The following is an 11,966-nucleotide window of genomic DNA, read 5'->3' as shown; positions in this document are numbered from 1 at the left end:
TGTTTGTGGAAAATCAGGAAGCTGTAATGTAGGAATCTTCTGAGCAGTATGAAACTAGGTCAGGATGCAGGTATGGAGGCAGAAATGTGGAATTTCAGAGCAGCTCTGATCTTTTATTGAACTGATGAAGATTATGCACATCATCAGAACAGGTCACACAGGCAGGCTCCAACCCTGCTGATGTATCCACCACGTGAGCTGCAGGCTGGGTTGGGTAATAAACTGCACCACACGTTGATGTGTGTGAGGGGGTGAAGCTGTGGGGAGTAGATGGATGGTTGGGTGGCTTCTGTGTGCTCTGAGTAGTCTGAACATTGTTACAAAAATGTTTTGGGTTTTTTTTTTTATGTAATTTTTGGGGCGCAGAAAAGCACATTTGTGGTATTTGAATAGTGAAAACGGTTTAGTTCAGTTTCTACAAATCCCTACAAAAAAAGTAAAATATTTTAGCTTTCTGGAAACGACAATCTAACGAGGTCCTTTTTATAGAGTTTAATGTATTTGGATCAGTGGCGACGTGAGTGAGTGAGGTGTGTTTGTGTTCCAGCAGGTAGTTTTAAAGACATTGTCATTTCATTCATTGTAAGTTCAGTCACGAAAATATCAGCACACCGTGCAGGTTGGTTTGTGAAGTGTACAGAATTACTCATATCAGAAGGACAGATTTAACCAGGTGAATTAACGGGGCTGAAAGCTGAGAACGTGTTGGGAGAGGGACTAACACGGTTATCATCTTTGTTTTCATCACGTTGAGAGTAACAGAAATATTGCACATGACCAGCTTTAGAATCGGATAAAGTCCCTGTCCACATGAAACGTTTCCACGGTCGCTCGAGCATTTCCTTCCTCACAGAGGAAAACTTCTGATTGGGCGACAGATTTTACGTTTCCCTTTCAGTAGGAATGGATACTTATTATGTTATTATGTATTTTGGTAACTAAATATGACCAAATGTTAGTATTCAAAGTGATTAATTACAAAGTGTGAATTTGTTTCTTCATGTGTATTTTTGTAAAGGTACTACTGGTACCAATGAGGAAACTGGTTTCTCTCCTCGCTGAAGTATCCACCTGTTCAACAGGTTCATATTTCAGGGGAAAGAGTATCTGCTGCATCGGTACGTCCACATTCGACTGCTCCCAACCCTGATTTCTTTTCCGTTAAAAAAAATAAAAACAGAAACTGACCTTCATGAACTTGTTGGTAATCGATAAACTGTTACTCAAGATTTTATTTTCTGAATTATGGTATTTCCAAATTGAAAGTTGTTCTACTTTCAGGATGAGTGTTTTGTGAAGTGACGCGTTGAAAGGATGCAATACTGTTTCATTTAAACTGGGTTTTAAAACGGTACTATAATAGTCAAAACACCTTTTAGTGTTTTTTATAAAGCGAACAAAACTTTTTAGTTTCTGTAATATTTTTTCTTTTAGTTGCTGTGGATTTTTTATGTGTGTTCTTATTATTTTGAGTGTTGAGAATAAACAGTTTTTAAAATGAAACCTGTTGTATTGATTCTGTAACTTAAAAATAAAGCTTTTTTTCAAAATTAGCAGAAAAACTGTACATTTACAGTCATTACACATGTGTAACATAAAACTTAAATTCTTGCACTCAAATCCTGAAAAGGAGGCATCTCTATATACCTGAAGCTACCACAGCTAGCAAATACTTACAGAAACTTGACGAGAGAGAAACGTGAAACTCAATGACTCCCAAATTCACACTCACCGGACATTTCATTAGGTACACCTTGCTAGTACAGGGTAAGACTTCCTTGATTCTTCATGGCACATCCATTATCTCTGTTGGCTTGAGATCAAGGGGACTCTGGACGACATTAGAGTCCATACAAATCCAAGAAACCAGTTTCAGATGATCTGAGTTCTATGATGTGTTATCCTGCTGGATGCAACCATCAGACGATGGGCACACTCTGGGCATAGAAGGGTTGGACAGCACCAATCTGTGTATGCTGCGGTGTTTAAACAACGCTCATTTGGTGCCGAGAGGCAAAAAGCGTGCCAAAATATATCCTCCACACCACCAGCAGCTCGGCCTGCTGGTGTAAGGCGGGATGGATTCATGCTCGTTCACTCCAAATTCTGACCCCTACCATGTGAATGTTTTTCTAATTTTCCGTTATCCAATTTTGGAGAGCATGTGTAAATTAGAGCCTCAGTTTCCTGTTCTTAGCTGAGAGGAGGGGCACCCAGCGTGCTTATCTGCTGCTGCAGCCCATCTGCTTTAAGGCTTAACATGTTGTGCATTTAAAGATGCTCTTTTGCCTCTTTTACTTTTACATACTTTGGTTGTAGCCAGGAGTTATGAGTTATTGTTGCTTTTCTATCAGCTTGAAGTAGTTTGGCTTTTTTCCACCCAGAGAATCACTGCTCACTGGATATGTTCTCTTTCTTCACACCTCTGTAAACTCCAGAGATGGTTGTGTGTGTGAAAATCCCAACAGATCAACAGTTTCTGAAAGACCAACTTGTCTGGCACCAACAATCACACCTTTTCCAAAATCACTTACATTACTTTTCTGCCGTGTTGTAATTCTCGGTTTGAACTTCAGCTGGTTTTCTCAACATTGTCTACACGACTGAAAGCACCAAGTTATTTGATTGGCTGATTTAAAAATTTCCACTGGTGTACCTAATGAAATGCATAGCTCTAACATTCAGATTTAACAAACACGACCCAGAAATGAGCCTCACAGGTGCTGGAAGATGGATTTTTGTAGTCTTTGGAGAGGCTCGTTGTTTCCATGGTGTCATGGAGGTTGTGTGAGTGATGGAGCTCTGTAGTGCCGAAGCCCAATAATGTAGTTATTGTGTTTTTCATGGATAAGGCAATACACACAGTCACATTTTTTTTTTTAGAATTTTTTTCACATATTTCTATTGTAATAAAAATCCTCGCTCCACTCACCCCTGTTCATTTTCAGCTATTTTCAGCGCCCCCTTCACATAGGTTCACTCGGGTCTCATTTTAAAAGTTCAACTAATATTTCCTTAAACATCAGCCGACTCAGCTGTGCCACTGAGAGGGAGTTGCCCTTCATGGTGTCCAGTGTTCAGTTGGAGGTATGCGTGATGGTGGAGTCGTTCGTTACGGAAGCTCGGCGCCGAGTGTGCGGCCGACAGTGAAGCAGCAGACGAAGCTCCGGGGAGACGCTGCTGGAGAAGGCGGAGTAGATCCAGGGGTTGGTGCAGGAGTTTAGACTGGCCAACAGCATCAGCAGGGTAAACGCTACACCTGTGTACACACACAGGAGGAGGAGGTCCGTAAATGGCACAGGGGACTGCAGATCAGGCCATCAAGTCAAACTCTGCTTCAGGGTGGTGTCTTTGGTAGCCCTAAAGGTACTTATTGTAAATTCTTATATATAAAAGTTTATTAGAGAGTTTTAAAGTTAACACAATGACTTCATGTCTAAGGCATCTTTGTGTTGTACAGTTTGGACCCTGCACCAGCTGTCACAGGATGAGAGGCGGAGAAACACCCTGACAGATTACTGCTCCATTTAAATTGGGTTCAAGGTATTTATGTAAAGTTATTTTTTAGTTATTTAATACGATTTGGAGGGTTTTTTTAAAGGGATGTAGAGAACAAAAAATCCTTAAAATTACATCAAGTTGGTCTGGCAGGACTGTGTGTGTGTGTGTGTGTGTGTGTGTGTGTGTGTGTGTGTGTGTGTGTGTGTGTGTGTGTGTGTGTGTACCATTCTGAGGTGGGTCAGGGTCCCAGGCGGCCCAGAGCTGGACGCTGAAGAACGGGGCCCAGCAGAGCGAGTACACAAGCACAATGACCAGCGTCATCCTCACCGTCTTTGACATGGCTGCTGTTACCTCTCCACCTCTGACAGGAGGCGGTTTGGTTGGGTGTGGTGAGCAGGCAGCAGAGGGCGTTGTTGGATCTGGTGGGACGCCGGCTTGCAGCTGAGCTGACGGGGAGGACAAAAACATTCCTGTGACGCTCACTCTCTCTGAATTTCCTCATTTCATGAGTCAAGACCATAAATATGGTTCAATTTTTATTTATTAATTTTTTATAAATAACTTTTTGATTGTAGTAAAAGCACATATTAGCTAATTTCAGGCATGAGATGAGGAGCATACTCCAGATCTTAGTCACCTTCTACCACCACATTGCTTGAGGAGTAAGACTGCAATAAGTCAAGTGCCTGAAGCATGATCAGAAATGGGTGAAGAGTTTTTATGGAAAGTTTAGTTTACCTGAGCAGCACCAACATGTCAACCATAACTGCTGACTGAGAAACTGAAGAACAGTGCACACTCTTAGGTGGTGACTTACCAGTCATGTGGTAAAACACTCCATAATTCATATACATAATTAACTGTCTGCAGACCAATGAGGACCATAATTTACCAAATGAACATCATGTTGATTTCAACAGGACTGCAGAGCTGTGACTGAGAGCCTAAACTAATCAGGAAACATGAGTTAGCATGAGGGTTGTTTCTCCATAAGCTTCTTTACAGACTGTTGTCCTTTACCAACTACAGCAGTCGACCCCTGCTGGCCATTATAAACTATTGCAGGTTTAAGGCTTATAGATACGTCCATCTCAAGGCTCAGTGTAGGATAAATAAGCATTATTATCATTATTGAATCATGCAAAGCTACTGTAGAGTCCAAGAATGATCACCAGACTGTACTCTGTATAAATCTCACCGAGGTGAAGAGCAGTGAAGGTGTGAACGTCACAATGTGACGTGATGCTGCTGGACCTGAGTGGACCCATTGGGAGGTGCTGATAGGTGGACACAGGGTCCAAACTGCTGTCATTCCCAGGGTTGTTGTACATGAGGGGGGAAACATAGAAGGGGACATTAGACTTTCCTTCTCCTCCTCCTCTTTTTCCTCTCTGGGTTTCTTTTCTTAATTGAGGGAGAGCAGCGGGGGACAGGCGGCGTTCTGATTTCAGGTACAGATTGTTATGAATCTCCTTGAAGATTCGCACCTAAAGGAAGAAAGACGAGAGAGGGTAAATTTTTGTTTCCAGAAGCATCTTGTCTTCTGGTTCTCTCTGTTCTACCTGGCAGATGGTGATGATCAGAACGGGGAGGATGAAGATGGCTAGCGTCATCCACGTCACGTAGGCTTTGAGGCCCCAGGACTCGGCAAAGTTGCCCCAACATTCATACACACCTGGAGCCAACTCAGAACGGGAAAAGATAAAGACCTGCAAACCAGCAAAGAGATGAGTGGAGGTGATGGTAACAGCAAACAGTCTGATTTTCTGTTTGTGCTCTCTTCTATGAGATTTTAATTGGCACAGTGCTTATTTACGACTTTGTGTTTTAACGTGATAAAAGTGTTTGCTGGAAATGTGTCAAAATGGGACACTACCTCTTTGTTTATGTGTTCTTATCTTCAAAGTTAAAGGTAATCATATGTGAATTTGATGATAGGGCTTTAAAGTAAAAGCTTAGGACCACAATGATGCCCGTGTCCTTTCTTTGACTATCACCTTGTTTTCTTCTCTTTTTAATGTTAATTCTAAGAGAAGGTCAACCTAACGGTAATCAGAACCTAAGTTATGAATCTCAGGAGCAGATCTGTGGCCAGCCTCTTTGCTTTGGCCTACCTGTGGCAGGCTGAGCAGCAGCGACAGTACCCAGGCCAGCACGATAAAGCTGTTCCAGCGCTTCGTGGCCCCGCTGCGATGTGCCTGCAGGGGGCAGCAGATAGCATAGTGGCGATCCACTGTCATGGCCACGATCATGTAGGAGGAGGCAAACATTCCAAGAACCTGAAGGTACTTCACCAGGCGACATAAGAAGTCAGGACCAGGAAAGCGTCCCTTAGCGTCCCACACGAGCTGGGGCAACACCTCAGAGAGGAAGAGGAGAGGGAGGAAAGATATATGCTTTTACAGTAACATGTAACAATATATTTTCTCTGTGGAGAGTTGTGATTATATGATGCACAAATTTTATGCACACACACACGTGCACATACACATGCACACAAACACACACAGACGTTTGTGCACTTTAAAAATCTCGAGTTACAGATTAGTGTGCACATTCATAAATCCCAGAGCACATTTACAGATTTTTTGCACATTTACAGATTTCAGTTCAAATTTACAGATTAATGCAAAAACTGAAAGACTTCTGTGCACTTTTCTGAATTTGCATGTACATTTAAAATCTCAGATTTGTGTACAAAATACAAAAAACACCAAAAACAAAAAAATCTATAAAAATGACAAATATTTGTGCACATTAGTAGATTCATGTGCACTTTTACCCCAGTTTAGTTCACATTTACATATAGGTGTGCATATTTGGAAACCTGTGAAGACATTTGCCGACTTCAGTGTGTTTATGTCTTTTTCGAGATTTATGTATTTGTTTACAAACTGTAAAAAAAAGATCACATTTCCAGATTATTTTCATTTCATAACTCTGCACATATTTTCAGATAATACTACAATTACACACCTGTAGTGACGTATAACACACATATAACCCACAACATGAATGAGTGTGTGCTACCTGGAACAGCGCCACCACCAGGTCAGCCACACAAAGGTTCAGCATGAACTGGTGCAGGGGGTTGTGGTGTCGCCTTCGTCTTAGCAACACCACCAGGACCAACCCGTTGCCAAGTAACGCCATCACTAAGATGACTGCCAGCACCACCACCTCGGCCACGGCCAGCAGGGCGTCTCGTTCCCGCTCTGTGGCATTAGCGCCGGTGGGGGTCTCAGAGAACACCGGCCGGTCGATGGACGTATACGTGTCTGTTATCACAGAAACGGACATGCTGGCTGGGACAGGAGAGGAACACCACAGAAAGACAAGACGATGACATTGTTATGAAGGGAATTTGATAGACTGTGAAACAAACATTAATCTTTCCTGGTCCATCTTTTGTATACAGGTGATTATTATTACATTTTAGAAAGTTTAATACAAGCACCCCAAAGGTGGGTTAAAGTACAGCACTCAAGTTAATTTAAAATGCTGTTCATTCAGTCTATTTATTTATTCAATTTATTCTTAATTTGATGTATTTTCAGTCACTATAAAAAGTTTATTGTTAAATTCTTAGAATCAGGTGCAGCTTTGGGGGAAATCCCTAACTGCCAGATAGTTTGTAATGATGTTCACTGGAGACTGACCAAGCAACAGGACTTCATTACTGCCTTCACATTTGGTCTGATGAGCCCTCTGGGCGTGCCTCTATGATTGTGTGTCTGCGCGCGTGCACTGAACTGTAAAAACTGCTGAGTGTCTTTGTTTGTGATTCTTGAAGCCCTCCGCCCCTTTTATTTGTTTGTTTAGGGAAGAAGTGTTGATCTCTTTTTAGTTCATGGGACACAAAAAGACCAATTTGATCCCAAATGGCACTGTTGTATAAGATCCTATAAAAACATTTGAAAATGTTCCCTTTCTTTTTCTGTCAGATGCACTGTTTGTTTGTTGTTTGTTTCTTTTTCCTTTTTCCTTCTTTTCCATTCTTTCAGTTATTGTACTCATTACATCCATTTTCCCCAAATTCTTTGAGTATTTATTTGAAATAATCACTAATCTAAATAATGTCCAAAACAGGTCTTTTTTTTAATCATTTATGAAGTTTATGCGTTTATTCAATAAAGAGCTAATCTGTTTGATTTTCCTTGGTGTTCAGGCTGCTACTCTATTCTTTACATCACTTCCTCTTTCCCATGCTGTCAAACTCAGTATCGACATCATTACTGTAGGCCAATCATTTTCTTTTCTCCTTTTACCCAATCAGCCTCTCTTCTTTGCGGTTTAAAGCTCTGTGCTCTTCTGTTATTTGCCTTTCTGACTTGCTTCCTCCTTATCCAAGCCTCCTTTGCCATCTTCATCACCACCAGCACGTATCATGTAGATTCTGAGCACCGGGGCAGTCTAATTTATTCTGTATGTGAATAAATCACCTCTCCTCATTGAACTATCGTTAAACCCTACATGGAAGTGGCTGGTAAAGGTAGACTTAAGCAGCTTTCCAGCAAACCCAAAGCAAAGTTGGACCTGCAAAATCCAAGTGTGCAAAGAGTTGTTCAAGTGTCGTAAGAACCTCTGGCCAAGTCTGATTTTTACAGGCCCATTTCTGCATAGTTTTCATTGTTTTAACTGCTTCTGTAGTCATGTGATTGTGACAGACATCAGTAGATGCATGCAGCATTTGTAGACATAAAACACTTCTTAGTCTCAGACAACTAATTTCTTTGGGCAGTAGAAAAAGAAAGCTTCCTCTTGGTTGAGGTTATAGCATGGTCTACCCACTGACTCGCTGGTAGTTACCATGGATAATGATGACCTCACACCTGGGTCATGAGTCATGTCATCCATATTCCTCCAGTGTTCTGTTTTATCTTGAACTGTTAATCCATTTTTGAAAGTCTATAGGTCCTAATTCAGTTCCCAGTGCAACTCCACACATGGCATTCAAAATCAGACAGATGTCCTGCTTGGTCATGAAATCAGATCCAAGTCCAACTTTGAGGAGGCACCAAACTGCCCGTGAAGTGCACACTGATGCTGGAACATCCAAGGACGTTCACACCGTACACCAGGGGCTCAAACTCCAGTCCTCGAGGGCCAGTGTCCTGCAACTTTTCCATGTGTCCCTGGTGCAGCACACCTGAATAAAATTAGTAGGTCATTAGCAAGAGTATAGAACTTGACTGCATGCTGAAGTGGCAACCCCTAACCCTACTCAAGTCAATTTAAGTAAATGTAAGTGTTTGGAAAGATATACTTCTCAAAGTACTTTTATTGCATCATGTTCATTCACACATGAGCTGCTGTAACATGAATCAAATGGCTGAATGTCCACCTTGGCATGCAGTCAAGTCTTGCTAATGGCCTACTAATTGTATTCAGGTATGTTGCAACAGGAACACATGGAAAAGTTGCAGGACACTGGCCCTCGAGGACCGGAGTTTGACACCCCTGGTCTACACGAGCTCGTCAACTGATGCGTTTGTTTGTGTTGGCAAAACTGGATTAGGTCAGGATTTGGAGTTGACGCAGCAAACTGCTCGCATACTTTGACAATCTGAGCTCCTAATGAGGTCGTCCTAAGTTCATCCACGTTTGGAGTCGAACACTTCGGTATGCGGATAACAATGCAACATGCTTTTGATTGCTTACTAAAAAGCAACTTGTCGCAGGAGGATGTCACACGTTTCAAATGCCTTTAATCAAGCTGTCATCAAATATAAATCCAGTCAAACCTTCATCGTCATTTGCATGCTAGTGCTTAAAACTGTGTTTGTCGATGGCACCGTGAACTGTTCACAGGCAATGATTCCCGGAAGCGTTCCTGAGTCCATGCAGTGATAACGTCTGTTTTTAATGCAGTGCTGTTGGAGGACCCGGCCATCACAGGCATACCTGTCAACCTCGTCCCTTGTGCACAGAGATTTCTCGAGATTCTCTGATTTTTCTTTTTGATGATATCACGTACTGTAGCTGATGAGTATTCAGAGTTTTCACAATATTACATTGATGAACATTATTCAGAAATAGATCCACAATTTTTGGATACAGTTTTTGGGGGAAATTGGGGAAACTCTGTCTCTCCAAGATGCTATTTTCACATCAAACAATCAATGTTAGTTGTTGCCATTTTACCTAATTACTTGAAAAGTGATTCTCCAGTTGTTAAAAGTACCACTTTCCAGCCTTTTAAACACCTGCCTCAACATTTTTGAGATGTGTTGCTATCACCAAATTCAAAATGATTTTTTAAATGCTGTCAGATTTCTCAGATTAAACATTTGATATGTTTTCTGTGTTGTGAATAAAACACAGGTTTGTGACATTTGCACATCGTTGCAGTCCGTTTTTGTTTACATTTTAAACATCTTTTTTTTTAAATTCAGTTTGTACAAAAACAGCTAAAGTGATTTGCCAATGAATCATCTGAACTGGCAGCTGCTTTAAAAATCATTTGAGGTGATCATGGCTGAGTTTCTGATTTAATCCCAAATTTTTACAATAAAAAAATCAGCAGATAAATTATTGATTAAAAAAAACAATCATTAGCAGACAGAAAATGATTTAAATGAAGTCCAACAGTAAAGCCCTGCATGGATACAGTAATATTAATAATCTATTATATGATATATACTTTAACAGATTTTTTTTAACTTCATCCTCCAGTAGTTATATAATAAAAAAACTGCAGCAGTTAAAACTCATTCACAAAATGCTCATTAAATGTCAAAACTAAAGAAAAATCAGATCTCTTTTGTGTTTCCTCCTTTTCTATGTTTTTGTTGAAATTAGTAGCCAAGTCTGGCAGAAAGGAGCACTTTAGGATGTAAATATTAGAGTCTGCAGGTGAGAAAGTATTTTTCATTCAGTCAGAGGTGACTGCGCAGGAGCTAAATACAGGAGTCACTCCAGTATCTGTTTAAATAAACTGAACAGCCGAGACTGATGACGAAGGCTAGACGCCTGCTTTATATTGAAGGTTATTTGACTATTGCTTTGCAAAAATGGCAAAGCTAAAGCTAAAATCATCAGTTTTCTTTTGTTTTTCTGTTTTATTTTTAAGCTTCAGTTTGAACATCATGAATTTCAGTCGGAAGAGGAGAAAATATTTTCCAGTCAGCCGGAGGTGTCAGGTTGGAAGCACTAGAGATGAACAGAGAATTCCCTCCAGCCCATGGAGCTGAGTTTGTTGACACCTTTCAGCTCTTTTAATCCTATTAGAAAGCTGGACACCTGCTGCTTTACACATATTTTGCTTTGCAGAAGCCGTAAAACTAAAAATCAATCCAGTTATTCGTTTTTTGCAATCCCCTACCCTTCTTGATTAAAAAATAAATAAAGAGCATGAAACAGGAGGTTTAAAGTGCCTGACTAAAATTAACATCTATCTGTACAGATTTCAATTTCCCATTTTCATGGAAAACAGGAAAATCATAGGGAAATACGAGGAGACGGAGCCGACTCACCTCCTCCTCAGCGTCCCGTGAAGCATCTGTAGGAACCAGGACAACCTGATCTGCTGTTGCACACACTAGCTGCATCCATGCTGTGTCTGCTGCATGTGTGTGTGTGCGTTTGTGTGCTTATTACACTGATGGTGACCTCTGCCAACTCGCTCTGCTGTTTCTCCTCTCTCTCCTCTTTAGCACATCCCTCTCTCTCTCGCCTTTCTGGATTTTATGATAGTGGAAGAAGAAGAGGAGGAGAGAGAGAGAGGGTGATGAAAGGACGCAGTGCCCGGGCAGTGTTGGGGAATTAATGTGATTTCCTGTTGATTATTGATATTAAACATGTTGCTGTTGGCCCTGCTTTTGATCCACCCTTCAGAGCAGATCATGGGGAACATACACCAGCAGATGAAATGAGATTTTCTCTATTAGGCTTCCAGAAATGATCAAAGACTCTTCATACACGCAAACTAATATGCGTACGTGTGAGTTTGCATCAGCGGGTGGTCGAGAGGGGTGTGAACAGGCGGGCAGAGAGAGCGTCAGATGTTGTGACAGATGGGAGCTCAGGTTTTTGGAGAGAAATGAGAAGGCAGCAGCAACAGAAGGAGACTTGTCTTTCTCAGCAACCTTTTTCCCTCTCACCCTTGCTCTGTTTTCCCTTCTTCTGCATCTCACTGTCCTGCATTCCAGTTTCCTCTCCTGCTCTCATTCCTTCTCCCTCTGACGGGGCGGTAATCTGCTTGCTTCCCCTCGATTGCTCCCTCATTTGGAGAGGCCTCTAATTATCGAGGGGCCCGCAGAGCGACCTTAAACATACACACAGAAACAGTCGAACGCGAGGCTCATTGCTGCTCCGCCGTTTGAGTATAAACGGCTTTCTTATGTCTGTTAAGTAGTAAGCATGAACACCAGAGCTTTAATTAGTTTTAATTTAAGCATGAATTGTTGTTTTTTTTAGCTGCACGGCAGTCAAAAGAAAGACTTTTGTTTTTGTCAGCAAATCCC

At 41.4% G+C, this 11,966-nt stretch overlaps 1 protein-coding gene across 1 annotated transcript; it reads right to left on the bottom strand.

Annotated features, from left to right (window-relative positions):
* Positions 1-2,940: 2,940 nt before the first annotated feature.
* Positions 2,941-11,727, bottom strand: LOC134618380 (vasopressin V2 receptor-like). Its single transcript, XM_065469633.1, has 8 exons — positions 11,604-11,727; positions 8,507-8,650; positions 6,532-6,806; positions 5,616-5,861; positions 5,064-5,210; positions 4,700-4,988; positions 3,726-3,947; positions 2,941-3,259 (listed from the first exon to the last, which is right to left on the bottom strand). The coding sequence occupies exons 1-8, from the start codon at positions 11,725-11,727 to the stop codon at positions 3,078-3,080; spliced, it is 1,629 nt and encodes a 542-aa protein (XP_065325705.1). The 3' UTR covers positions 2,941-3,077.
* Positions 11,728-11,966: the final 239 nt, after the last annotated feature.

This window comes from Pelmatolapia mariae, linkage group LG20 (genome assembly GCF_036321145.2).
Source record: "Pelmatolapia mariae isolate MD_Pm_ZW linkage group LG20, Pm_UMD_F_2, whole genome shotgun sequence".
NCBI classification, from domain to species: domain Eukaryota; kingdom Metazoa; phylum Chordata; class Actinopteri; order Cichliformes; family Cichlidae; genus Pelmatolapia; species Pelmatolapia mariae.
This window is presented reverse-complemented; position numbering and strand designations above follow the sequence as displayed.